Source organism: Neodiprion lecontei, chromosome 4 (genome assembly GCF_021901455.1).
Source record: "Neodiprion lecontei isolate iyNeoLeco1 chromosome 4, iyNeoLeco1.1, whole genome shotgun sequence".
Classification (NCBI taxonomy): domain Eukaryota; kingdom Metazoa; phylum Arthropoda; class Insecta; order Hymenoptera; family Diprionidae; genus Neodiprion; species Neodiprion lecontei.
Window position 1 is genome coordinate 7516474 of NC_060263.1, and position 27901 is coordinate 7544374.

Genomic DNA, 27901 nt, shown 5'->3' on the forward strand with positions numbered 1-27901 from the left:
TTCCATATGGGTATAGTTAGCTGTATCGAGTAGCGTATTGCGGGTTCACCTGTCCTGGACCTTATCTAACCGTCAAGTGGGTTGAAGCAGTCGTAATCCATTCTGATCGCTTTTCGGTAGAGTTAATTCAACAGTAGTTATAAAGTTGAATATTTTTCAAATAGAACCGAAGATAAACATCGCGCTTTCATGCGTGACTATTATTTAGCACAGACACATTTATTTTTCTGTCATCTAGTTGTGTTACTGGGTGTATCGGTTGTTCCGAGTCCCGCTTAGCGACCTGTCGCGCTGCATGATAATTGCGGAATGATCACTCGAGCTGAGTGCTCCGATCTTCAGTTTGATCGCTTCGATTGCTGGTGGCGCCCTCTGCGCGCGTGACAGACTTGTCGTGCGTTTACCACATTTCGGTAGTGTACGTATATAGTTTTATTCTCATATCCAACGAGGCAACCCCGAAATTTGAATGCTAGTACTTGAGTGACGGGCATCTTTGCGTTCTGTCTTTCAGAACAACACGGTGCGCATTGCGTTCACTCCTTGTACCGTGCCTTGGGGTTCAGTCACCCCTCAGGGCGTACGTACTACTCCACTACCCCCGCTGTTTGGGGGATACATGCTTTTCATTTTCCGGGTTGCCTGGATTCGTAATTGACTCGTAGATATATTCGTTATATCCCACGGCCCGGGTCACGACACAGTCGACAACAACTTGAGTGAGCACATTATTGAAAAAGGTGGTCAACAGCGACTGAAAAAGCATTGATGTAGGTCCTCAAAAACACGGAACAAGGGATTTGACTTTGCACCGACTTCTCACACCCTTCAATGAATCCTCTGCTAAGATTTTCACGAGCCACTTTCAAATGCAAAGGTATCAATCTTATCATTATGAATTCATGCGGTGAGCCGGAGCATATAACTATAATATAGGTTTAAAGAATGCCAGCTGCATGATTGGTATATAATGAGCTACGCCATCATCTAACATCATGCAAGCCATCACTAGTATTTGATAAGATTTTAGAATATTGCAACAAGTAAGCCATATAGTGATACGAATCGAATTTAATAAAACACGCACTTTCTTATTCACAATAAGTTCTGGACTCCAATGCTTAGCATAAGTAGAGCCGTCGACAATTATCCAGCTAGTCTCGAGCTTTCGATCATACAGAAAACGAACCATTTCATTATGTTCATTGATATGTAATTGTATACATGAATCAATCTATAACATTGACACAGTTGTATCTAATAACATGGTGCAAGATTGAAATAAAGAAGAAACGACTACTGCAATGGACATCAGCTACAGTTTGCACCTATATTTCCTGCCCGGACTGTGTTTTGAAGAGCAGACTATGTTTGGATCCTGTCGACTGCAGTTCATTAAAGAGATTTAATGAGGTTTCTTTAGCAACTAAAACAACCTATCTTAGGACACGTATGGACGGCAAAATGATTAACCATTAATCGATCGATGAAAACGAGATGGAGGATTATAATAAGTTTAGTATTACCAGCTACCAGAACAATATTTCGCTGAGATATTGAGTAAACTGTTTAAGACTACACAAGTCGGTTGAAGTTGTCGTCAATAATGATATTGATGAGGAATGACCATATTATACATTACTTCACCACATCCTCACATGTTTTATGAAATGGAGAAGTTATATCAGTCGAAATGTGATAAAACCAATTCTCGACTCGTAATTCATCTAGGAAATAATAGAGTACTTTGAATTATATCGAAAACAGGTCAAATCAATAAATTGTGTCCAAAACACAATTTAATCACGCATGGGCAAAACAGGTTCAAGAAAACATTTTTAAAAAAATTTTCAGTACAGCCTCACTTCTGCAAAAAATCTGAGAAAATTACAGGATATGCAACGTGATTAGATGTTCAAATGTTGAAAAAAGATGTTTGTCGCTTTATCAAATCCATCAGTAATCAGTAATTGAAACCTGAACAAAATTTTTTACAGCTACAGTTTCGTACCGAAAAATCTGATGAAAATCTCTCACATGAATACAAATATCTATAAAATACACCATTTTTTCATTATTTTTGGGGTGGAAATGATGTCAAAATCGAATAAGAACTGAAAATCACGTTTGTGTCGGGCTCTAACCTAGTACTGAGTATAGATAGTTAAAATGCAATCTAACTTGTTATTTTGGGACTAGCAACAAGTTGATGTATGATGAATCCGATTTGATTAAAAGGCAAATTTCACATGCAAACTCGGTTAGGTCCAATAGTTGTCAACGCTACAACAACTGAATATTTATAAGAAAGAACATGAAAGTTTTGTCATTCATCATCAATTCACACATGGAAACTAATAGCAAAGGTGACTTTATCAAGGAGAACTTCTAGCTCGAACTGGAGCAAGGCTACAATACCATACCATTCAACATTATCAGAATCCGGAAGATCAAACCAAATTTAGTTTGTAAAATTTTAGAAATAAAGAAACAGGACGGAGCAAAATATTGGTCTTGAATGCTGAAACTTTGAGATAGTGAATTATTGTCAGAACTTACATCAGACAACGAAAGGAAAAAGGAAATTACAAAGCTAAACGCCACTGCAAATCGCACCTTTGTCTCGCTAGTGCCCCTCATGAAATCAAGAAACGTCTTCAGGAAAACAAAGTTACGTCTCCACAAAACACTTATACACACGGTACTGTTTTACAAAGACAAAGCCTGAACAATCACGTACAATTCCAAGGCTACTTGATAGGTTTTAGAGTATAATTTTGCGAAAAGAGATTATGGAGAATAAAGTACAAGCACGAACTGGACCAGCTGCACAAAGAACCCAATCTTCCGATACATGAGTATATCAGATTGACAAGGCTATAATTGACAGTAAATGTGGGTGACAGATGTATGGATACCAAAGTAGGTCCTGACTGGGCAGCCAAAAGCAAAACCGCCCGTCAGGAAACCAAGACTGCGATTGGTGGAAAGCGTTAAGTTCATGAAAAAATTGCAAACAATAGAAGAGGCTAACTGGGAAGGTTTGACTTCGTCTTTAGCACCATCGATGAAAAAAAGTGACTGAATCCCCCGTTTACTGTGTCCAGTAGTGTAGCCGTCGGGTAGCTGACAGCAAGTAATCATAGTCTACTGAAAACTGTGAAGTACTAAATTTACGGAAAGTGATTAGATATTGATGGGTCTGGACTGCATATAAAATCGTTAATTATAACTGCCATAATTGGAGCACAGATGAAATCTGAGCTTACCAAATCTTGGCGCAGATATGTAAAGATAAGAATCAGTAAAGTGTTCGTTTGTTTGATTGACTGGACGAGATTAATTAAGTAAGATATTTAATCAGATTCAATCACGTGGTGTATATTCAAGTAATTGTGATAAAATTATAGCCAGAATGGTATAAAAAGAGGCGGCAGACAAATGTAAAACAACTCCCATCCGGACTTCAGAAATCAAAGCATCAAGCGCGGTTCTGAAGATGATGAAAGTTGCGATCCTGTTTGCCCTCGTGGCTGCCGCTGGTGAGTAATCAAACCCTCATCCACATCGTGGGAGGAAATTTTTCAATCACACTTATGTTCTTTCCACCAAGTAAATGATATTCGCTCTGCTTTGCGAGAGAAAAACTTTCCGAATTCCAGTTTAAAGCCTCATGTGTCTTTGATTACTTATTTTTTTCAATACCTGGGAAATATTCAACCCTGAAGTAGTACGTTCCTGAGTGGAAGTTTCATAGACCGGCGAGTGTTGACCGTTTCATGATAACCGAACCGTCTTTGTTTTAGTTGCGGAGCCCACATCTCTCCTGAACTCGTTGAGTCCCACCGGGCGTATCGTCGGTGGTGTTGCTACCTCCATCGATGAGGTACCCTACCAGGTATCTCTCCAGGTCTTCGGCTCCCACATCTGTGGTGGTGCCCTCATCTCCGACACCTGGGTCTTGACCGCTGCTCACTGCATGGTCTACCCCACTTCCTGGTTCACCATCCGCTCTGGATCCACCCTCTCCAACAGCGGCGGTAGCACAACCTCGTTCGCCTCTGTCATCAACCACGCCAGCTACGGTTCGAACAGATGGGGAATCCCAATCAACGACATTGCTCTGATCCAACTGAGCAGCGCCGTCTCCCTGGGATCCACCCGTGCCGCCATTTCTTTGTACAGCGCCAACGAGGAAGCCGTTGTCGGTTCTCCCGCCGTCATCACCGGATGGGGTGCCCTTACTGAGGGAGGCAGCTCTCCCGTCGTCCTCCAGACCGTCACCGTCCCAATTGTCTCCAAGTCCGATTGTAACACCGCTTACAGCATCTGGGGAGGACTTCCCGACGGCCAGATCTGTGCCGCTGTTCCTGAGGGAGGCATGGACGCCTGCCAGGGTGACTCTGGTGGTCCCCTCGCTATCAGCGGACGTCTCGCTGGTGTCGTTTCCTGGGGTAACGGATGCGCCCGCGCTGGATGGCCCGGTGTATACACCGAGGTCGCTTCCTACCGCAGCTGGATCTCCACCAACTCTGGAATCTAAGAAGCCGTCTCTCAACAGGACCTCTCCAACCCTCCAATCAACCGTGAGGCTTCATTCAATTCCCGATCTTGTAATATCGATGAAAATAAAACAATTCAAATGAAAATTTATCCGAAAATCCATTAATCTTCCCACACACAGTTAGTGCAACTTCATAAAAGGACGTCCACCTGAATAAACTAAATGCCGGTGAAGCGATGTTCACCTATATCCAGAAAGTTTTAATAGACTCCCTGTCTCTGACTTTGAGTACCAGTTATACTTTTAGATATCGAGAATTCCCTTCGTCAAACTCACTATTCTTAATGGCAATTATTAAATTCCAAATTGAATAATTATCCAGCATGCCCTACACTTTTCAATAATACGAAATTTCATATTCGACAACTTCATTTTGCTAATCTTTCTCTGGTCATCTGATTTCCTAAAGGAATTTCTTGCCTATCAAGCTTTTGAACTCGGCAAAATGCAATTGAACTTAGCAGAATATCTATCACAATACTCATTCTAGTTAAAGAATTTATTCTGATTCAATAACGATAATCAATTATTTACGATCACGTATAATTTATGCAATCAAACTATATTTCAACGCCTTCAGTTCACAAGAATAAAATTTAATCGTCTTCAAGCCTTGCGGGAAAAAAAACGTTATTAGTATAAACGATCTATGCAACATCTGTTATTTTGCAATCCACGAACATCAAGTATATACCTAATATAGATATCTATCTTAGGGGATAAATTGAATTGGCCACTGATGTCAACATGTACTGCTGGTGGTTATTCAGGAATGGGAGAAACATCTCATCGACGCCGAGTTTCATTCTCAATCTACAACCGTGAGGTACAATGATCACTGCGAATCGTAACAAGCTCAGTCATTACATACCTAACGTTGCTTGTGAATTGTAGAGTCGATAGTTAGTCATTGAAGAACCAGACAATGAATTCTCTTACAACTTAGAATCCGTCATATCTTATTTCCTATTCTTTTTGCATATATTAGAATAATTTATATGTAAACGTAGCTTCATTTGATAACGCTTTTCTTCTTCGCTTCTCAACACAATCTCCAAATATTTTATCTATATATTTATAAATTACATCTACTATACCCCAGGATCGCTTAATAATGTCAAGGGAATAAGGACTCGAATCATTTTGTTTTATTTTTCATTTGTAAGTATAAATAGTGTATGAATGTCTAATAAATTATGCGTGCATATACAAAAAGAAAAAATTGAATAAAATCGAAGATCAAGTGAATAAAATCATTACTGATTACCATTAAATTTCAACCTATGGATTAATTGTATTTATAATCCTTGCACTATTTCTTTTAGTGTATTCATGACAATTCAGTTGTAGAAAAAAAAAAAAAAAAGAAAATAAATCCGTTACAAAATCACACTCTAAGGCAATTAATTGTAAGACACCTTAACAGTAGAACGTGGATGGTGCAGTTGTATCAGGAAAAAGACCCGGCGTCACATGATAGTCAAGCTCATAGTAACCCTTATGAAAGAGCCGTAGTATAAGTAGCGTCATCATGGATGTTTCTCCGATCAAAAATGACTAGATAGTAATAAAAGGATCACTGATCAAGTCTTCGACATCACATAATACTTCTCGATTGGATACCATGAAAAAAGTTTAGTACAGATACATTCATTTCCTTTCGATCCATTTGAGCAAGCTCGTTATGGGAAAAAGTGGTCAATATAGACAGGGATAAATTTCACATCTGATTGTGAGTGTTCCGGAATAAACGAGAGAACGTATGAACTAGGAACTTGTTACTGCTTCGATTCCTTAGAGCTCCCAATGAATTCCCAGCTGGGTTCTTCTGTTCCAATAAGAAATGAAAAGCTGTGAACTATATCATAGTGAGTTGATCGTAAGCCGGAGTTACATTTACGTAAATGATAAGTTTATTGAGCGCTAGCTGTTCATTACTTGGAGGACAAGCTGGGCCGCGTCATTCAAGCCATCACGTATTTGGCATGTTTGTAGAACATTACGGCAAGCAAACGATGGTGAAACTGATCGTGTTCAATCAAATATGTGCTTCCGGGTTCGCGATACACTTGGCGTTCGAATAGTATAGGAGAGAGATCTCAACGATTATCCGGCTAGTTACGGGCATCTAATCTAAACAGACACTAAACTCAAAACGAAAATGACCAAGTTTTTAGGTACCAACGTATTCGCGCTAGCGACTGCAAAACCTCATATCCAAATATTTCTAAAATTAGTATGTAAAATCATTTAACAAAATAACACTGCTTGTATGATCTAATAAGTGTCGAAACATTCTCCTCGGCCGAATCATGAATACGTCAGTTGGGGCTATGTGATCAATTTTCATAACAATACGGCAACCGCTTCCGAAGTTCCAGGTTGGATGGTTCACAATGAAATTGTCCCACCATATTTATTGTAACATTTAATCTATGCTCGAAAGAATCGAATTCGTTGACAAAGCTGTATAATTATCGTACATGGCACATGATTCAAGTGAAGAATAAACTAATGCCACGATGGATATCAGTTAGGATATTATTTAGAATATTTATAAAATAAGTTAAAACCCTAAAGACTTCCGACTCATTGAAGAGATTTACCTTAGTTACTTTGTTAACGGCATTCAGTACTCATCTCAGGAAATGCACGGTATTCACTCTTTGGCCATTGAACATCCGGTATAAAAAACAAAGACGATAAAAACAAGACGGCAGATCACACTAACAATTTCACTGTTTCAAAATTGCTAATCGACATCATAGCAGAACACAAATTAAGTTTTATATCATCATTCGTTTCCAATATATGATGGCTTAGAATGTAGTCAGAATCTCAATCTACCGAACATCTCTTTCTACTGTAAAATGTCGATTATCAGATTCTCGTTTGACGGTGAAACTGTGAAAGTAATTCTATTGAACTTGGTAACTAATGTGGCAAAAACTTAAGCTCGAGCACACACCTGAAATCCTCTATTTTCGACATCATGGCTTTCTTTGATGCACATGCACTTTCGAATAAGTCAATTACACGCACTGTTTCATTGGGTATAAATTACTTAACATTGATTTAAAACACTGACAGTGGCACCATCAGTGCTTTTCAAATCAAACTTTCTACACAGGTGTTGTTAAAAAAATCGTATGTAAAACGTGCCGATGGATGATATCTAAACAACTGTGACTTTCGGCATGATCCGTATCTTGTGACACAACGTATTATTTTACTCACCTTTTGATACGCATTACGTACTTGATTTATCCACATTGAATGCATTTTCCTTTTACAAAAATTATTTGTGTACGAATGCCACGAAGTAACTTTCTATAATAAGCAAAATTGAAATAGAATCATATTATAAAAGTTAGGGAATGTGAAATATGTGTGAAATGGTACTCGGAAAAATAGATATGCACGTTCTGGATATGCATATAGTCGATGTACAATTGCATTCTTGTGATAGTAAAATCGCAACGCCAAGTCGTGAGAACCTAGTCGTTACTGAATTTTTCGTCTGATCGCGTCCGACAATACAGACCTAGAGAACAAGTGGGTTATTGTGGACGTATGGAAATCAATTAGATCTTGTTGAGATCCAGACCGAAATGAATACCGAAAATCGTGACAGCAAAGATTAGAATGGAATTGGAATCTGAGTCTATCCAATCTTTGCACCGATACGGAAATAATAATCAGCAAAATATCCTGTATTCTAATTAACTAGTCGAGATTAATTAAAAAAGATATTTAATCAGGCTCAATCACCGGATATGTACTTAGATAATCGTGATAAATTCATAGCCACAATATCATAAAAAGAGTCAACAGGCAGCTAAGAACCTACTCTCGTCTAGACTTCAGAAACCAAAGCATTCAGCACAGTTCGGAGGATGATGAAAGTTGCGATCCTGTTTGCCCTCGTGGCTGCCGCTGGTAAGTAAACATCTTGTGGAGAATAATTTTAAATCATAATTACCATTTTTTACGAACCAAATAGCCTTTGCTCTGCTTTACCTGAAGGTAACTTCACAAACGCAAGTTCTTGGAAATTTCACATACCTCTGATCATTAATTTTTTCGAATGTGTATAAGATATTCGATTCTAAAAAATATATTACTAAATGAGAATTCCACAAATCAACGATTGTCCACCGTTTCACGAAAGCCAACGAATCTGTGTTCTAGCTGCGGCCCCCAGGTCCCTCCTTAACTCGTTGAGCCCCACCGGCCGTATCGTTGGTGGTGAGGATGTTAGCATCGAAGAAGTACCCTATCAGGTATCTCTCCAAGTCCTCGGTTCCCACATCTGCGGTGGTTCCATCATCTCCGACACCTGGATCTTGACCGCTGCTCACTGCATGGTCTACTCCGCTTCTTGGTTCACCATCCGTGCTGGATCTACCTACTCCACCAGCGGCGGTAGCGTGACCTCCGTTTCCTCGATCATCAACCATGCCGACTACGCATCAAACTCCTATGGAATCCCGATTAACGACATTGCTCTGATGAAACTGTCATCAGCCCTCACCTTAGACTCGACTCGCGCCGCCATTACTTTGTACGAACAGGACCAGGATGTCGTTGTCGGTGCTGAGGCCATCATCACCGGATGGGGTACCCTCACTGAGGGAGGCAGTACTTCCACCACCCTCCAGATCGTCACTGTCCCAATCATCTCTAAGTCTGACTGCAGCAGTGCCTACAGCGTCTGGGGAGGACTTCCAGACGGTCAGATCTGTGCCGCGTATCCTGAGGGAGGCTTCGACGCTTGCCAGGGTGACTCTGGCGGTCCTCTTGCGATCGATGGAGTTCTTGCTGGTATCGTTTCCTGGGGTAACGGATGCGCTCGATCTGGATGGCCCGGTGTTTACACCGAAGTCGCTTCCTACCGCGACTGGATCACCGAGAACTCTGAAGTCTAAGGAGCAGACTGTCAACTGCACTTCGCCAATCTTCCGACTGATTGCGAGGCTTGATTTTATTCCCGACATTGTAATACCGACCAAAATAATGCGAATCAATTAAAGATTGTATTCTAAACATCACTTCGTACTTATGCACACTCAGTAGAGTAACCTTATATAAAGAGAAATCCGGTGGAATGCTCTTACAATTAACGCTGCTGAAACGACATTTACAGATGTCTAGGCAGCCATGACAAGCTCATTGCCTTGACTTCTAACTTTGGATAGGAGTTCTACCTTCTAGATACTATGAATTTTCTCTGCCGAACTTACTACTCGTATTAACAACTGTTTTATAACAAATTTAATGATTACTCCATCCACTCTATATTATTCAACGACATGCGAGGTTTCGTAATCGCCGCCTTGATTCTCCGAATCTTCCACACGACATCCAGTCTCGTGGCAGAATCTCTCACCTATTTAGCTTGGGCGGGTATATGATGAAAGTGAGCAGGATATTTGATAGCTTACCTGTACTACTTAAAGGTTTTATGTAGATATGATGACTATAATTTATATAATTGGTCACGATTTATCTGATCCTTTGACGGTATGAAGACACCTCATCAGTACAACAACGGCGAGGATTCAGTCTTATTCTAGAAAAAACACGAACCTCGCTTTCATCGGAAAATGATCAACCTCATAGTGACGCTCATTCTCGTGGCCTCCACTTTCGGTAAGAAACCCCCAAGAAACTCACTCAATTGCATTCATTTCACCTGGGAAACTTTATGTTCTGAGTCTAAGTCTAAGTTTAAAGCACTTCATGTCAAAGCACAACGCCCCAAAAATGTGCCATTAATTATTACCTCTGTTCAGCATAATTTCATTTGGTAGTAACAAAACTTAAAATAATCACACTTTGCCGTTCAGGGTGGATGTAGGAGATACTCTCAGTCACATTGAATATTCAAAAAATATCAAATTCTTTTTATCTAGTATCACATTAAGATCGAGTAAAAATTTGGGTATAATGGTTTGAGGGCGCGTGAAATTAGTTACAAGAATCACGATAGACAATCGAAATTTTTCTTTCAAATATTTGAGATATTAACCGCGGAAAAAGAGTCCGCGCGTGAAAATAGCCTGTTTGTTACCTCCACTATGTAGCCAGTCGAATCGCGCAGTGGCGTTTGGCTTAACTCAAAGAGTTACATTCATTAGTAGTAAATAAGACCTGGTGAAGATCGAAATCGATGATGGTCGTTCAGAGAAGTGGTCCGAGTGACGTAAAATGTCATAAATTGCAAATAATTTTCACTCATTGGTTTCTCTTGTTGTTTTCTAACAGGTAAGACAATCGTTAATTTGAATTCACATAAATGAGTTTATATTTTTACTTTAAATGTTGTATCGCGAATTTGATGTACGGTAGGACTGAGTACCGTTAATTCAAAATAGTACCAGTTACCAATACATTCTAATACTTATTTTTTTCTTATGAGGGAGGCATGCGACCCACATGCATAATTGTTATTGTGTCTACTAATTTAAAATGTTTTTCATAACACAGTTCATAAGGCTTGGACATTAACCTTTGATGCAATAGAGTGTTGAAATTAATTGGTTAACTTCAATAAGCTGCCATAAGCTGTTGAAGTTTAGACAGTGATTCTTATTGCAAATAAAAGATAGATTATTTTCATGCCTTATTAGTACCACTGTTGCTATGACTGGTGTCATCGTCAATATTATTAAAATTTCTTCCGAATTTTTTTTGCAATTAAAGATACACGAGTGACTCCAATCGGAAGAAAGGAATATTTGCCTGATTTCACGACAGAGTTGACCAATAAATTCTCCATGCCTGTTCACTGTAAACTGATTTTGGTACTGTGTGACTCTTTTTACATTTTAAATGTTTATTGTGGCATCTAAAACGTGGTATAATTTTATTTGAAGAATATTGTTCACTATACTGTGAATTATATGATGCATGGATCAAGAGTTAGGGTCAATTATTAATTAGGTCATCAAGAATCAAGTTAGCACCTTGGGTGTGTTCACTCATTGTACCTCACGGTTTCATTCATTTTACCGCCTGAGTGAAGGCTCGAATACATTTCGAAATAAAAAAATCTCCACAGCGCAAGGCCAAGTTTCAAATTTAAAATCCATGCAATTATACGGTAAATATTGAAGCCTCAAGCACCTGACTTGCCAAACTCCATTATGTTGTACCGCCTAAGTAAGGATTCGAGTTGCTTCAAAAGGAATAGGGGTCAAGATTAGACAGCGTGAAGCCTAATGTTAAATTTAAAATCGATTTGTGTCACATTTCGATAGATAATCACTTCCCAAACGATTGTCATGCGGAAATGGAGCGGAGACGAAAAAGATTATATTATAGTCAATTTTGACCGTTTCTATGTCCAGATCCACTTAAAGGATTGTGATTAAATTTATAAGGCAAGATCATGTGGATGGGATCTCCTAATCCTTTAAATTTACACTGAATATATTCACTGATTCAAGAGATATGGCGCCATGAAACAAGGAAGAAGTTGAATTGGGTAAATAGTGGCTAAACTTAGTTGCGATTAAAGCACGGTCTGATCCACGTCAACAAGCCATCATCTATTTGGTATATTTTTCGAATACTGCGGCAAGTAAACGATAGCACAACCAATTGCATTCAATCGAATACGTGCTTTCGTGATCGCGATAAATTTCGCGCTCAAATGGAATAAGTAGAGCCGTCGACGACAAACAGGCTAGTTATAAGCCTAGTTATAAGTTCATCCACACAGACGATGAACTCGAATCAAAGATGATCAAATTTAGGTGCATTGTGTCCACTCTCCTGGTTGTAGCAGCTTATATCCAAATTCCAGTAAAGTTCTGATCTCCGGATTTTAAGGAGTAGTAGTTCGACCGTGTGAGTGTCGAAATCTTTTTCCTGACTGAAACGTGAACACGTCAGTTCAGGACTCCATCGTCAATTTTTATATCAATGCGGCAACCGCTCCCGTGAACTATTTTTATTTCAGTTCTATTCGCATCACACAGGATTCTAGTGTGAAACGAACTACTTGTTATGCTCGACATCAGTCAGAGTAGTGTAGCAGCGTATTCGTCGCCTAGTCCGTGTTTGACGAAGCAGAATGAGTTTGGAACCTGAGGATTTCAGCTAATTGCAAAGATTCAAGGACGTTACTTCCGTGAATGCATAGTATGTGCTTCAAAATCACTAATTACAACTACGACGATTAGATCACAGATGAAATCTGAGATCATCCAATCTCCACGTGAATGTGGGGCTAAAAATCAGCAGAATGTCCTGTCTTCTAACTGCCTATTTAAGATTAATTAAAAAGATATTTAATCACTATCGATAGCGTTGTAAGTATTCAGATAATCATGATAAATTTATAGCCTGAATAGCATAAAACGAACGACCCAACAGTAATAAATCAACTCTCATCTGGACTTCGGAAACCAGAGTATCGTCGTGAAGATGATGAAGATTGTGATCCTGTTCGTTCTTGTGGCTACCGCTGGTAAGTAGGTAAACCTCAATAAACATCTTGTGGAGAACATTCTTTAATCAGAATACAAAATCTCCCATCCCCCATTCCCCAATTCCACATAGAACGGCTTCGCGGGAGGAAAACTTTCCAAGTGAGAGAGCTTGAAATCTTCCTGTGACTCTGATCATTAATTCTTTTCGATCCCTCGATGAACGAACATAGGGTAGTTCGGAATCAGTTGTAATAAGGACCAGTTGTGTAACGATTTTTGTTGACCGTTATCTTATTTGTTTTTAAAATGAAAGAATATGTAATCAGTTTTGTAATTTCGGCACTTTACTGGTATTTATTTATTTATTTATTTCTTGGGATAAAAAAATAAATGACGGGTGACATTGACCAAGGCAACATACATATAACGTTATGATGTATCGGGGAATAATATAAAAATGAATAAATTAATATTTTAATATATAGTCAATAAATAAATAGAATGCTTATCTCAACATCGTTGTATCATCGAGGTGCCGAAATACATTGATATTAATATTGGGCCGTCAGTTTTTCGTTATGCTATTATATAGCCTCAGAATTACTAATTGTGGAGGTTAACTATAATTAAATTTCCCCAACAGAGTTCGAAGAAGCCACTTGGCAATTTATATATTTGTGCACATGATACTACGAATATTTAATGAGACGCTAGCTAGGTGACAATGAAATAGGTTCCCTTCGAGAGACACTCATAGACTGACTTACTCAAGATGGCGCTAATGCGACATTTCCCGTCACACCACACTTGCACACATGGATAAACGTGCTCATGATATTAAAATTCTTAGAGTTGTAACATAACGCGTATCTCTCGAATGATAGTGGGTACTTACTATGCTATACTATACTATACTATACTGCGCGAGATATTTGTTATGCTACAACTGACCCCTATCCACTGTATTCCCGAATGAAAATTGCTTCGACTGACAACCGTTTACCAATTTGCGAAAGCCTGGACATCTGTGTTTCAGCTGCGGCCCCCAGTTCCCTCCTGAACAAGCTTAGCCTCGTCAGCCGTATCGTAGGAGGTGAAAATGCCACCATCGAGCAAGTACCCTACCAGGTATCTATCGAGGTGAACGGCACCAGCATATGCGGTGGTTCCATCATCGCTGAGAACTGGATCTTGACCGCTGCTCACTGCATGGTCTACGATATCGCCTGGTATATAATTCGCGCTGGATCATCTCTCGCTTCCAGCGGCGGTAGCGTGACCACCTTTGACTCTTACATCACCCATGAGAACTTCTCAGTAAACAGTGATTATGGATATACCGTCAACGACATTGCTCTGATCCATCTGAACGACAATCTCACCCTGGACTCCACCCGCGCCATCATTCCTATGTACGAACAAGGCGAGGAAGCTGTTGAGGGTGCTAAGGCCATCGTCAGTGGATGGGGTTCCCTCACTGAATCAGGCTACTGGCAATCCGTGCTCCAGGTTGTGACCCTCCCAATCATCTCCAAGTCTGACTGCAACACCTCCTACATAGCTTGGGGCGGACTTCCTTACGGCGAAATATGCGCCGGGTATTCTGATGGAGGCCACGACGCTTGCACAGGTGATTCTGGCGGTCCTCTCGCTATCGATGGTGTTTTGGCGGGTATCGTTACCTGGGGTAAGGGATGCGCTGAGGCTGGATGGCCCGGTGTTTACACCGAGGTTGCTTACTACCGCGACTGGATCAGTGAGAACTCTGGAGTCTAAGAAGCAGACTCTCAACTGTACCTCACCAACCATACAACCGATTGCGAGGCTTGATTTCATTCTCGATTTTGTACTATTTCAAAAGTAATACAGTAAATTGACTAAAACATGTTTGATAAACTCATCCTCCCCTTTATCCTAGCGGCTATTCCACCATTTTCTTTTCACTGTCCACTTTCCACAGCATCTTCAAGTGAAACTAATCATCAGCCGACGAGCGCTATAACGACATCTGGAGATGCCGATGTCCAGTTCGAATTATGGACTGTCTTAAACTTTAGTGTTAATTCATGATATTTTCAGGTCACTCATGCAAATCCGAGGATTCACATTCTTGAACTTTCGGTTTTCCAATTAATGATGATTTCAAGCTGTTGTCAAGGAGAAGACGCTCTTTCTGAAATTCAGACCGAAGGATGGTGAAATTCAGTTCTTCACACTTAATTCTCATGATAATAAAAAATTTTCAAACCTGTCTGGGTTCTACGAATACGTTATAATGGTGAACACGTATCCGAAGCATTGTTTATCGTGCTGCTAGTAGCATAGTATCGGTACGTGCAATGAGCAATCATTAGAGTTTAATCGCATTAATCACTCAATCAATATCGATTTATTTTTGGAGCGTTACTATGACGATATGAATAATCGCTGTATCCACGTTCGATAAAAATCAAAGCCAAATTATTTTGTCGCTTCGGCCCCAGGAGAGGGCTCTCTTCAGAGTTACTGGAATATTTTTACAGATAATATATAGAAATATGTAGAACATTTTCATACTTGAAATTGAATTCTAAAAATTTTGTTCTGACTCAGTACGTTTCTCGACCTGTAACAGGAATTAGAAATAAAAATCCAAGAACAACACAGGTAGATGCATATTTCGTAATCAAAATGCATCGTGCAAGTTGAGATATCTTTTTTTTTATCGTAAATCTAAATTGAAAGCAAGATATTTTTACATTATATCTGAGTACTTTTTAGGTCGAAAACGTATCACATTATTCTAGAATTTCAATGAGTTTGTATACAAATCGGTCAGAGGCAAGTTCACGACTTGTATAGACCCTTTTCAGAAAACAACTTCTAGTTCATGTTTAAGTGAGACTTTTTGTAATTAAAAATGAAAGTGGATAAACAAGCGCACGTGTGTAAGTGAAGCGTATCCTTGATGGGAGTGAAGGAAGGAAGGTTTAAATCAGTTATAAATAATTAACCTAGTCAAAATCGTTTATGTAAAAGCTCATGAAAAATATAAAAATAATAGAGAGCGAAAAGTTTTTTTGTTTGATCTGAGTTTTGAACGAACTATAACAGATATTACTAAGATATTAAATATCACGTCGGATGGTTACACCGAAATTTTTTTCAGGACTATTTCACGCATTTCATGAATTTAATCTGTTTCATTATTTTTTTAATTCTTCGGTATCCTCGCATCTTCGTAGCTGAACTTAGGATTACAACTTAATATCTAGTTCAGGTGGCACGTCTCTCTATATCCAATAGGTAACCTCTTTTGAGTGCGGTGACTCTAGTTTTCAAATTTTTACTTATTTAATTTAATGGAAACTGCATTGCATATACACTACAGGGAATTTTATAAACAACATTAGATTTATTTTTCAAAAGGATTATCAAAAGGCTGTTTTTCCGAGTTAAATAGAAATGGTAGATTACTACTGTTCCTGGAGTACTTAAAAAATTTAATAAAAATTTTACTATCAGCAACGATCTGTGCTTCCTATTTAACTTAGATAAATATAAAACCCCCCAGAAAAATCAATCTAATGTGATTTAAAAAATTCTATGTAAATCATGTAATGCAATTTACGTTCGTCAAATAAATAAAAAAATTAAATTCAGAGCTTACGTATACGATCGAAGCATCATATTGGACGCAGAGAGAAATAGCCTTGACTAGACACAGATTGGCCATACATATATGTCGAGAAATGTACGTTGAAATAGAAATTTTATAATTAACTTTTAAGCGTGTGAATTTTACACAAATTTATTTATGTTGTCGATAAAAAAAATTCTGTCACTCCGGAGAGGGCCTTTTCGTTCGGGCCAAGACTTGAAATAATTTGATTTTCATTTTAATAGACCGCCGACACCAGGATTATTAATAAGCGATACTTTCACCTATATAAGTAAAAGAAGAGGATTGAAGTTGGAGGATGATTCAAACTCGTAGGGAATCATAATCAGAGACGATAATCAGAGAACGAGGTTCGTATCCGTTCCACCAAGAAAGCACAAATTCTGTGTCCAAGATTATCGTATTAACTCTCAAAGCCTAACTTGACGGAAGATTTTCCATTATAGTGAGAATTGCACCCCGATTCGGGAGAAAACTTGTTTTAAAAGTGACCCAGGTTTTTCCAGGTCTTGATTAGCGTTGCAGATTCTAAAATATTTTAAGATAGCCTTTGCGATTGCAACCCCTCGCACATGAATCATCATGTTTGCGATTGGCACGTGACGAGTCGATGGTGAGAAAGGTGGCACAAGTGGAGCTAACGTTAAAAATTGCCCTGTATATCATTTTGAGCACAAGCTGAACCACGTTACGTAAAGCCACTACAAGTACCTAGGACGTAAGTTTAATGTTGCGGCAGGTTGAAGATCACCGAACCGATCGGATTTAATCAAATACGTGCTTCCTTGATCGCGATAAACTTGATGCCTAAATACTATAAAAAGAGCCGTCAGCGATTATCAGGCCAGTTTCAAGCTTCTAATTTACACAAACAGTAAACTCGACTCGAAAATGATCAAGTTTACTGTTTTATTCGCCTTGGCAGCTGCCACAGTCGGTAAGTAATCAAGCAATAACTAAAACTTCAAGTTAACAAAGTATCCCGTAAGACCAGGACGTAAGATCAGTAAGAAGACTAACGTGAACTCGTCTTGTAAATGTGGGCCAAATTTCGCTTACGGGATTTGGCAGTTATTACCACGGTGCTGCGATTGATGTTCTCGGAACTACTGAACTCCGTAACCAAAATTAGGCCCATTTTTTCCCTGAACAGAAAATAGGAGTCCGGTCTCTTTCGTAATCTTACATTCTGGTCTGGACTCAAGGCGGCCAGAGTCCAAGCCTCATTCCTGGCTCGTTTATCAGGTGCAGTTCCTCTGCTCCGTACACGCGAGGTGAACCCGACCCATCGCATAGTCGGTGGAGCGGCGACGACCATCGAAGAGACGCCTTACCAGGTTTCGGTTCGCGCTTTGGGGACCCACTGGTGCGGTGGTAGCATAATCTCTGAGACCTGGATCCTTACCGCCGCCGAATGCATGTCCTTCCCGTGGACCTGGTACACGGTCCGCTCCGGATCCCAGCTTTCCAACAGTGGTGGCACCATCCACCAGGCTGCAGCAACCATTCTGCACCCGAGCTTTGGCTCGAACGCCTACTGGCACCCCGTGAACGACATCGCCCTCATCCAGCTGAGCACCAGCATCGTCTTCGATTCCACTCAGGCCGCCATCTCGCTGTACGACCTGAGCGAACAAACAGTCATTGGTGCCCCCGCCATAGTCACTGGATGGGGAGCGACCTCCAATCACGGCGCCTACTCTGCCACCCTCCAGGCTATCGCCGTGCCCATCATCTCGCAGGATGATTGCAACGAAGCGTACGCCAGTATCGGAGGGATTGAGGAAAACCACATATGTGCCGCTTGGGACGAGGGTGGTCTGGGAGCTTGTCAAGGCGACACCGGTAGCCCCGTCGCCGTTCATGGACGCCAAGCAGGTATCGTTTCCTGGACATTCCAATGCGGCGCTGTCGGATTCCCGGGCGTCTATACCGAGGTCGCTGCCTACCGAACCTGGATCACCGAGACCTCCGGAGTCTAAAAATCGACGTTGGAGCTTCGTGATCGAAAACTGAATTGTTTGTGAACACGTTAGTTTTAGGCATGACCTTGTAATGTTGAATAAATACACAGCGATTGGAACGTAAATTTCTTTTCTCCCTGTTCTGACCACATTGATATAACTAATTCAAATAAAGTTTCACTGAATATGAACGACAAAACGATCCAAACATCGAGAAAATGACAAACCCACTCCATTTCAATGTTCTCGGCTTAACAAACTCGTTCTACTGTCTCTGCTCAAATAAGCTTCAAAGGTTTTGATTCCTGGATGAAATTTTTTTTAAACTCGGTCTAAATGCACCGAATTTTTTCTATTTTCAATCTCTATCTTCAGAGTTATCCACTGTGTAAAAAGATATGGTATTGTATTATAAACCGTAACAATTCACCGTGAAATCGGTAAATTAACTTGGGTAGTTTAACCCAGACCTAGATCTCTGTATAACCAGTCTATTCCGCAACGTGGCGGTAATTGAATCAAGCTATTATTTTCTCGCCTCAAACATTTCATGTACATCGTAGTACGAAGTTAACCAACTGTCCAATCTTATGTATTTCACTAACTGCACATGAGCCGGTGGCTCTTGACCGCCTGTATTTGTTTCTGTATACTCAGTGTGAAACGAGTAATACACATTGAAAATGACCAGTTAGATGTCGAGCAAGCTAGTAAAGTCACGTGGATTAAAAGGAGCTGAAAATACCTTTTGTCCGTATCTCTTCTCTGTCCCTAATCCAACAGAGGAAAATAATGTAATTTACTCCCACGATCTTTCTCTGCGGGGAAGCACATATCAGCTAGGATAGCAGCTGCGATAATTATTGTCTGGGTCGTGCTTTACGGAGCAAAATGAGTTAGACCCTAAGGAAGAGTTACCCTGGGACTCCAGCTGATTAAGGAGATTTACTAGCGTTTCTTCGGGGTTGGATTTACCGGCCATTTGAACAGACACATGGATACCCACTCATTAGCCATTAAACGAACGATAAAATCGTATAACATGGGCCACAAGGATACCCTTGCTCGGTTCTTCTTACTTTCTCCTGACGTGGCGTATAATAAATTCAGCATCGGCTGCAACATCTTCTCCCATAATTTGTCGACATGGCGACCCAATCATAAATGTCTACGAGATTATACAACGTCGAATGTCACGGTGATTACTTCATGAACCTCCAGCGAAAAATATGTTCAGGATTCTACAACCAAAATGAGAATTGCCTCTAAGTTTCTGATGTCGGAGCCTAATATACTGTCACGTTAATCTCATCTCTCTGCAATATCGAAAACCATGATCCCAGTCTCTGATCTAATCATATCTGATCGATGAACTGTCAGAACACGAGTAGATTTTAAATCCTCTAATTATACGCGGTACATTGTCACTTGAATTCCTACCTGCAGACAAGCACGAATTCTCAATTATCATATCAAATTTATGAGTCGATTTAATCGTGACCAGTCAGACAAGTTTGTACGTAGTTCCGACAAAATTTGTATCCAAATCGTATAAATACAGCTGAATATAAAATTAGGCCGTCAGTTACGTTTTCGAAACCGACGAGTACATTATTTCAGCCTAAGGATGATCAAGATCGTCGTTCTGGTCGCCCTCGTGGCTGTTGCCTGTGAGTGCCTGATATCCTTACACGTATTGAATATAAAGTTTTGTACAAAATATATATTTTATACCTTACATTGGTTACGAGGAATATATTCGCTGCTCAAATTATAAATCCTGCACCATTACCAAGTGCCAAAGCATATTCTCCACTTGTTAATCTTACAGTGTAATCTCTATTCCAGCTGTAAATGCTTCATTCCAAACCGGCAATGTAAGCCCGACTGGTCGTATCGTTGGTGGTGAGGATGCCGCCATCGAAGAAGTACCCTACCAAGTATCTCTCCAGGTCTTCGGCTCGCACATCTGCGGTGGTGCCATCATCTCCGACACCTGGATCTTGACCGCTGCTCACTGCATGGTCTACCCCAGAAGATGGTTCACCGTTCGCGCCGGTTCCACCGTCTCCAGCATTGGCGGCACCCGCACATCACTCAGTTCAGTAGTGAGCCACGCAAGCTACAGCTCAAATAGATGGGGAATCCCGATCAACGACATCGCTCTGCTGCAACTGGCATCAGCCCTCACCCTAGACTCCACCCGTCAGCCCATCTCTCTGTACGCCGTTGACGAGGAAGCCACCGTCGGTTCCATCGCTGTCATAACCGGATGGGGTACTCTTACCGAGGGAGGCAGCGCTTCCAGAACTCTCCAGACTGTCTCTGTCCCCATTATTTCCAAGGCTGACTGCAACAGCGCTTACAGCGTCTGGGGAGGACTTCCCGACGGTCAAATCTGTGCCGCATATCCTGAGGGAGGCAAAGATGCCTGCCAGGGTGACTCTGGTGGTCCCCTCGCTATCAGCGGACGTCTCGCTGGTGTCGTTTCCTGGGGTAACGGTTGCGCCCGCGCTGGATGGCCGGGTGTATACACTGAGGTCGCGTCCTACCGCAGCTGGATCTCCACCAACTCTGGAGTCTAAAAATCAGTCTCTCCATTTCACCTAGCCTATCCTTCAAGCAGCCGCGGGGCTTGATTTTATTAACGATATTTTAAATTAATAAATACATGTTTGATGAATCTGATCATTCTTGTAGCTGTTGAACCGTTCATCTTCTTATCCACTTGAGGAACAGTGTCTTGACCGTACATTTGTGTATATTTGCTACGCATATTGCCAACTTTAATTTAATTACAGATATAGCGACATCGAATAAAATACTAGGCTCCAACTACTGAAAACCTGAACTTCATTGTCTCCTGAAACTTCTCAACTACTTGAACCATGAACTGAAACAACTGATCAATCATCCCTTATACTGTAAAAACTCTTATAACGAGCATACAATCTAGATTTTATTCACCATATAGGTAGGTAAAAGACATCAAGACAAGAAGCATTGTAGTCAAGTGTTTGATAGTTACCTAGATTTGTCATTCTGTTTAGAATGTTATCGGAGGTTTATATCCATGTGGCATCTGCACGTACGTGCTATGAGATTCATTTGATAAACATGATTAATCTCGTTTGATGAGGTAATGGTTTATTTAATCGTGATTTATGCGGTGCGACAACTAGCGACTGTCAACGTTGGAACAATTTCGGGTTTTACTCAAATTTGCACATTATTATGCTCATCCTTGTAGCCGCTGCTGCTGCTGCTGCAGATAACTAGCTCGCGTGTACCTTGAGCGTCTGAAGCAATAATAATTTCAGAACATATACCAAGGGTCGTTTGAGAGAATTACATACCTCTAGGCTTGAGACTATGATTAATGCGCAATTAATCCAACGGAAGATGGAAAATGCAAGTGAGTTGAGTTATCTGTGTGATAACCTGGGTGCTGAATAAAAAAATGTGAGGTTCTTAACACTTCAATCAATTTCCAGTGCATTATCAATGATTACGTAGATAGTAACTCGTTCTGTCCAACACAGGCATACAGAAGCTGCATACAAAGTAATATTCAATTACATTTAACCATGGTCTGAGATAGTTAATCCCGATAAACTCGGTACCCAGACCATATAAAGTAGCCTTACAGTACAGTAACTTTGGTACAATCTTAAAAATCCACGATCAAATCAGTGTCGTCTCAGGATGATCAAGATCGTTATTCTGCTCGCCATCGTAGCTGGTGCTGGTGAGTACCCAATACCTATGCACGTGTCAAACAGACTTTAACAGAAAGCTACTCTTTATACTGATAAGTAGCCTGAGACGGTGATAATGAGATTGAAACTCCGTAACTACATATCATGTTGAAATTAGTGACATTATTGTAACGATTTATGCTTCGGAAAACCCGTCATTCTACGATTTTTGAATTGTTTGGAATTCAGTAAACTGCGATAAAATAAAACATTCTCGAATTTTGAAATCGTAGTTTATTGAAAGTCACTGTAAAAATAAGAAAATAGTGATTTTGCCACAATATTTCGTTACGGTAACGTTACGAATTTAAATCTCGTGGCTACGTGAACTTTTTTTTGAATTTCGAGCGAAATGTAAATTAATCGCTAATTTCAACAACACTATTTCATAAATCTTTAATTTGACGGCACTTTGTTTAGATATCGTGCACGATGTCAGGCAATACTGGCACCGTCACAAATCACTATATAGAATCAACTGCGTAGACGTGTATTTGTGTAAAAGCCACAGCTAATGAAAATGCCAGCGACAAAACGCCCCGAGGCAGCCAATTCGCCAATTGACGCTTGTCTCGGATGTTTTTATTCCAGCTCCAAATCCTCTGAACCCCACGAGTCGCATCGTTGGTGGCATGGATGCAGTGATGTCTGAGGCACCTTACCAGGTGTCCCTAACTCTCCTGGGCTCCCACAGTTGCGGCGGCAGCATAATCTCCGAAAACTGGGTCCTGACCGCAGCTCACTGCATGGTTTACCCCAGAAGCTGGTATCTTGTCCGGGCTGGATCCGTGTCCTCGACCAGTGGTGGCAGCCTGACAACACTGCTCCTGGTCGTGAACCACCCGAACTACGGATCAAACAACTGGGGGCTCCACGTCAACGATATTTCCCTCCTCCGGATGAGCTCTCCACTTGTCCTGGACGCGACACGCCAGCCGGTTTCTATGTACTCCGAAAACGAAGAGGCCATGGCTGGCGATCGCGCTGTCATCACTGGATGGGGTGCGCTAATCGAGGGCGGTAGCTTCTCTACAAATCTCCAGATCATCAACATCCCCATCATCTCCAAGGCCGAATGCAGCAACGCCTATAGGTTTTGGGGAGGACTTCCTGCTGGTCAGATATGCGCTGCTTTCCTCGAAGGCGGTCGAGGCACTTGTCGTGGAGACCAAGGCGGTCCGCTGCTTATCCAGCGACGGCTTGCTGGCGTCATGTCATGGAGCTATGGATGCGCCCAGCCTGGACTCCCCAGTGTCTATACTGAAATCGCAGCTCACCGCAGCTGGATATCTGGCGTATCAGGAGTTTAAGGAGCCGGCTGCTGATCCCCTACTGTCCTCACATTTTCGGGTCCTTTTTTTGAATCTTAATGGAATGAAACACACTTGTCGTGGAGTAATTAAAATCACGTTAACGATTTTCCTGCTTTTTCCTTCCATACCTGCGTCGGGGAAAATCTGCCTAGCCATAAGCCAAATACTGGTCTGTCTAACATCGAGGTACGACATTCAGAAGAAACGAAAGGCATACTTTGATGGACGTGAAGGAATTGAACGAGCGTTTCGTGCGGAGCTTCTGCAGGTTTGTAAATTCACGTCGGTTTTACCGTTCCAACACAAAGTTTCAGATAGAATAATTGAACCCAATTGAACCCTGTCCTCCTGGCTTTGCTACTTTATTGATAAGCCCCGGCGATCCTGCCGCGTAGTATATTTTTAGTCAATAAAATTTAATTGGTGTGATACGTCAACCAAAGTGGCTTATCGCATTATAAACAACGAAAATATCTATCAGTGGTTGTGTAGTTTGTTATGATTAGCACCCATCTATTTCGTGAAATACGAGGAATCAAATAACAAATTTTCTGCAATATGTCTCATACGATTATTCTGTGGCTACTTACAGAGAGATTCAAAGTTCTCTTCGCTTCTGTCATACTTTCATCGATGACCCCCAAACAGTTACGATATTTTCAAGACTTGATTATAAATAAAAATGATTTTCAACTATGCACAAATATAACGATAACGATAAAAGATAATTCATTAGAGTGTTTGGACGTTTAATCTTCTACTGTCCCAAATCTGGATGTGTTAACGTGAACTGAGAACGTTCGTCATTTAACTATCTGTTAGTTGTACAATTCCCTAAATTTAAAACATACACAATCCCGTCACCACATACAAAAGGTGTTCGGTGTTACGGTATTCAGCGACATTTTTGGGCTCGGGGCACCGGGTGAGCAAAAAATTTTACACCAAGGACGTAAAGTCCCTAACCTAATAGAAAATTGGAGCCTGGATTGGTATTTGCGGGGTATATATGAACACTATTAAACCGTTAAATCGAGCTTTTCGTATCCAGAATTTGGAAGCTCACACATTTATTAAGCAGTAAGCCGGTCGCGGTAATCCCCCCTTTCATTTGTAACCACGTACATAAAGGGTATTTCAGACCCTAATAATAAATGTTAATTTTAGCAATCAGCCAAAATCCTTCGTTCTCCGTTGTCAACGCTTTGATCAAAACAAATGGCCAAAGCAACGTCAACACCAGCAGCGACCAACGCCATGAATCCTAACCTTCAAACTATTGTGTTCCAGCCTCGCTGTATCATAAACCATCAACCAACCGTTCATACCGTAGTCAACAAACCGTATGCTGACTGCAATGAAGAGCCGTGCTATTCAAGTTTCAAACGAACTAAGTCACATTGTGCTGAACTATTATTCACGAGTGCCTACAGATGCAGTGTTCATCGAGCTGTACTGCGGAGCCAGCAAAGCTGTATGCCAGATGAAGCATGCGAAATGGAGGGTTTCGGCACTTCAAGAGCTGCTCATTCTCTGGGAAATTCACTCGTCACGATCCAGAAGCGTTTCGACACTACAGATCGCAAAAGTCTACCAATGAACTCAAGTGTTTGAAGGTGACGATAATCGACATTCTATGTAGTCTGGCTTACCCTGAAAATTTTTCAAAGTCTCACAGATGCCAATTCAGATGTGTGTCTGAAGTTAAACGGTACAAGGCAACAGCCTAGTGCGGAATTCTACCTCCGCTTGCGAGCAGAGTGATGAAACAATACCTTCGACATCGAGCACTCTTCAACTTACCAGACTGTACGTAATTGGTTCGAACCAATTACAAACATGTTTGTCCTTCTCGCTCTCAAACTACTGAACAAAGGACTAGTAGATCCTGCAGAGCACCGCGCGCGATAGCGTACCTACATCGCGAACCTTTAACATCTCTTACGCTATATCCCCCTGTACCTACACACGCGTCGAGTATATAAGTGAACAACTAGATCGACGTGTCACAAGTCAACCAGAACTATATACGTGTCTCTCTACCCAATAATCTGCCCCAGCTACGAAAATGTATTATGCAACGTTAACTATATTGTTGCCAGCTCACTCCGGAGCGTTACATACCCATGTACATGACTGGAAACATGTACAACCTGCACCCTCGTGTATGGCTGTAGGCGTATTGTACTGAAACACAATGTGCAGAGCTTTGGGGGCAGAGAAACGGGGTGTAATGGGGTGCAGAGGGCCGCGGCGGGATGGGACGAGAGACCGGAGAACAATAATGGAATGGAAATGTAAAGAACAGGTTTTGGCAAGGGAGTTGGGAGACAGTGCTCAAGTGCTAATGGCTTTCCATACTTATAAAACTGGAATCGATTCTCACCTGCGGCTGCCACGGCGACGAAATTTTGATCCGTGGATTTTTCTTTTACTTCTCTCCCGCTTATCCTTGCCCCTCCTGCCCCCGAAAGTTTCCCACCTCCAGCTTGGACTGAAGGTTCACTAATCGTCCAGGTGGAACGGAAGCGCCGTGAATCGAGCGCGATAACCCGACATATGCCTCGGTGTAGGGTACTCACGCATTAGCGATATACCTACTCATGGGATTCCCCAGGGAATAATTAAAAGCATGTCCGTGCAGGATAATTATAGCATCATAGATCACTAGGAACCGTGTTATCGTTGCCAGTGTCTGCTGATTCCGAAGGGACGACGGGATACTGCCGTCACAGCGAATGCTCAAGCACCGTAACCACCGAAAATCTGAGTGGGATACAAGACGTGGAATTTTCGCATTGTATTCCCAAGTGAAAAATATCCGATCTGCTCCTTTTATGGTTTGTCAATTCTTTTCACCCTCTCCCAACGGCAACAGAAGACCCGACTATGTGGCACGAGGCACAATGGAACTAAATCCAACGAATCCTTGGAATCCCCGGAATCCGAGAAAGGCTTGCGGAAGAAAGAATTCACCCAGCCAACGGCTGAGGCTAACGATACTCAACACAAAGGGATCCAGGGGTGAACCGGCACATCGAGGAAGAATTACCTCGGGTGGGAAATCGGCGAGATTGAGACAATAAAATGGTCTCGTTGATAATCAAAGAACTTTACAAGGTCGCTGTTTCGGGCGCGATCAATCGCCGGAAATTTATATTAACGGAAATTGAGGCGTGGGCTTGGCTCTTCGGCGAATATCTCCAATCTCGATACTTGCTTCTCGCGGTGGATTAGGCGAGGCTTTAAGTCTAATATTCTTAATAGGATTATACATAATAATTTGAGACTCGGGACTCGATTCCTGGGCGAACTTCGTGTCTGGAGGCAATTACAGGCGGCTTTCGAGTTTTGGCTCACCCTCCCGCCCTTTAATTCGAACGCTAATTCTAGCGTACTCACTAAAAGTCACTCAGTGCCATCTGTAACAGTTGTAGAAACCTACAAACCCGCCCCATTCACAAACCCACCATTCTGCAACCAGTGGACAAAGACAATGACTACAGCCATAAATTTCACAGATGAATATCGAGGGTTCGATACATAATATAAGCGAGACTCCATTTCGTGGAGAAGCACCTGCGTCAATCCGACAAGTGAATACAAAATGTATCGATAATCATCTTCTGAGGCCTTGCGTGACTATCTTGAACGACAAATTTGCCATTTTGACGACAGTACGAAAACCTGGTTCCCTGGATTATTATCACCGCATATCCTCGAAATTGGACGGTTGAAACCACTCGAGCGTTTCAATATCCACATGAGTTATTGGTTCATGTATGGGTTTCTAGGACAGCGCTAGGTAGTGCCGGAGATCTTGTGATCCACTCCCAAGTAGTGTACCGTGTTGTTCGCATCTGATAAATCACTGTTAGGCCACGTCAGGTGACAGCTGTTGCCCACGTATGTCCCGATTTACGATACACGTGACCTGCCCGAAACCTTGGTATGCTAACCGCTATGAACTCGAAGGAATTTTCAGGCACGCCAAGTATAGTAAAACTCTACTCAAGCGTACTCGTTATCCGAAACGAATATCTTCAATATAAAGGTGGAGCGAAGACCCGAAAGCGGCGACCCACATACAACCTTGAATTTATATTCAATCACAGCGAATCTAATAATACCTGAAACTGCTTTGTACTACTTTTAAGCCTGATAGGCGTCAGTCTGTAAATACACGTTGAATACATTCGAGCA

The 27901-nt window shown here is 41.3% G+C and overlaps 7 protein-coding genes across 7 annotated transcripts in view; 6 read left to right on the forward strand and 1 right to left on the reverse strand.

Moving 5' to 3' along the window:
* LOC107225363 (disintegrin and metalloproteinase domain-containing protein 10) overlaps positions 1 to 27901 on the reverse strand; it is a 347658-nt gene that overhangs the window by 253525 nt on the left and 66232 nt on the right. The gene's annotated exons all lie outside the window — the stretch shown is intronic.
* Positions 3418 to 4653, forward strand: LOC107224477 (trypsin delta). Its single transcript, XM_015664543.2, has 2 exons — positions 3418 to 3542; positions 3807 to 4653. The coding sequence occupies exons 1-2, from the start codon at positions 3500 to 3502 to the stop codon at positions 4541 to 4543; spliced, it is 780 nt and encodes a 259-aa protein (XP_015520029.1). The 5' UTR covers positions 3418 to 3499; the 3' UTR covers positions 4544 to 4653.
* LOC107224479 (trypsin-3) lies at positions 8387 to 9610 on the forward strand. Its single transcript, XM_015664545.2, has 2 exons — positions 8387 to 8503; positions 8756 to 9610. The coding sequence occupies exons 1-2, from the start codon at positions 8461 to 8463 to the stop codon at positions 9490 to 9492; spliced, it is 780 nt and encodes a 259-aa protein (XP_015520031.1). The 5' UTR covers positions 8387 to 8460; the 3' UTR covers positions 9493 to 9610.
* On the forward strand, positions 12929 to 14885 carry LOC124293810 (trypsin-1-like). The gene is made up of 2 exons (XM_046736152.1): positions 12929 to 13040; positions 14039 to 14885. Exons 1-2 carry the CDS (start codon positions 12998 to 13000, stop codon positions 14776 to 14778), a joined length of 783 nt encoding a protein of 260 aa, XP_046592108.1. The 5' UTR covers positions 12929 to 12997; the 3' UTR covers positions 14779 to 14885.
* On the forward strand, positions 17509 to 18752 carry LOC107224476 (trypsin-3). The gene is made up of 2 exons (XM_015664542.2): positions 17509 to 17600; positions 17909 to 18752. The coding sequence occupies exons 1-2, from the start codon at positions 17555 to 17557 to the stop codon at positions 18643 to 18645; spliced, it is 783 nt and encodes a 260-aa protein (XP_015520028.2). The 5' UTR covers positions 17509 to 17554; the 3' UTR covers positions 18646 to 18752.
* Positions 20118 to 21472, forward strand: LOC107224480 (trypsin-1). Its single transcript, XM_015664546.2, has 2 exons — positions 20118 to 20297; positions 20476 to 21472. The coding sequence occupies exons 1-2, from the start codon at positions 20255 to 20257 to the stop codon at positions 21210 to 21212; spliced, it is 780 nt and encodes a 259-aa protein (XP_015520032.2). The 5' UTR covers positions 20118 to 20254; the 3' UTR covers positions 21213 to 21472.
* LOC107224481 (trypsin-6) lies at positions 22206 to 23804 on the forward strand. Its single transcript, XM_015664548.2, has 2 exons — positions 22206 to 22375; positions 22977 to 23804. Exons 1-2 carry the CDS (start codon positions 22333 to 22335, stop codon positions 23693 to 23695), a joined length of 762 nt encoding a protein of 253 aa, XP_015520034.2. The 5' UTR covers positions 22206 to 22332; the 3' UTR covers positions 23696 to 23804.

Excerpts from the sequence above, each read along its gene's own strand:
- LOC107224477 (XM_015664543.2), top strand. The coding sequence starts at position 3,500 with ATGATGAAAGTTGCGATCCTGTTTGCCCTCGTGGCTGCCGCTG. Across the intron at positions 3,543-3,806 it reads TGCCCTCGTGGCTGCCGCTG|TTGCGGAGCCCACATCTCTC; the intron begins GTGAGTAATCAA and ends TCTTTGTTTTAG.
- LOC107224479 (XM_015664545.2), top strand. The coding sequence starts at position 8,461 with ATGATGAAAGTTGCGATCCTGTTTGCCCTCGTGGCTGCCGCTG. Across the intron at positions 8,504-8,755 it reads TGCCCTCGTGGCTGCCGCTG|CTGCGGCCCCCAGGTCCCTC; the intron begins GTAAGTAAACAT and ends TCTGTGTTCTAG.
- LOC124293810 (XM_046736152.1), top strand. The coding sequence starts at position 12,998 with ATGATGAAGATTGTGATCCTGTTCGTTCTTGTGGCTACCGCTG. Across the intron at positions 13,041-14,038 it reads CGTTCTTGTGGCTACCGCTG|CTGCGGCCCCCAGTTCCCTC; the intron begins GTAAGTAGGTAA and ends TCTGTGTTTCAG.
- LOC107224476 (XM_015664542.2), top strand. The coding sequence starts at position 17,555 with ATGATCAAGTTTACTGTTTTATTCGCCTTGGCAGCTGCCACAGTCG. Across the intron at positions 17,601-17,908 it reads CTTGGCAGCTGCCACAGTCG|GTGCAGTTCCTCTGCTCCGT; the intron begins GTAAGTAATCAA and ends CTCGTTTATCAG.
- LOC107224480 (XM_015664546.2), top strand. The coding sequence starts at position 20,255 with ATGATCAAGATCGTCGTTCTGGTCGCCCTCGTGGCTGTTGCCT. Across the intron at positions 20,298-20,475 it reads CGCCCTCGTGGCTGTTGCCT|CTGTAAATGCTTCATTCCAA; the intron begins GTGAGTGCCTGA and ends TCTCTATTCCAG.
- LOC107224481 (XM_015664548.2), top strand. The coding sequence starts at position 22,333 with ATGATCAAGATCGTTATTCTGCTCGCCATCGTAGCTGGTGCTG. Across the intron at positions 22,376-22,976 it reads CGCCATCGTAGCTGGTGCTG|CTCCAAATCCTCTGAACCCC; the intron begins GTGAGTACCCAA and ends TTTTTATTCCAG.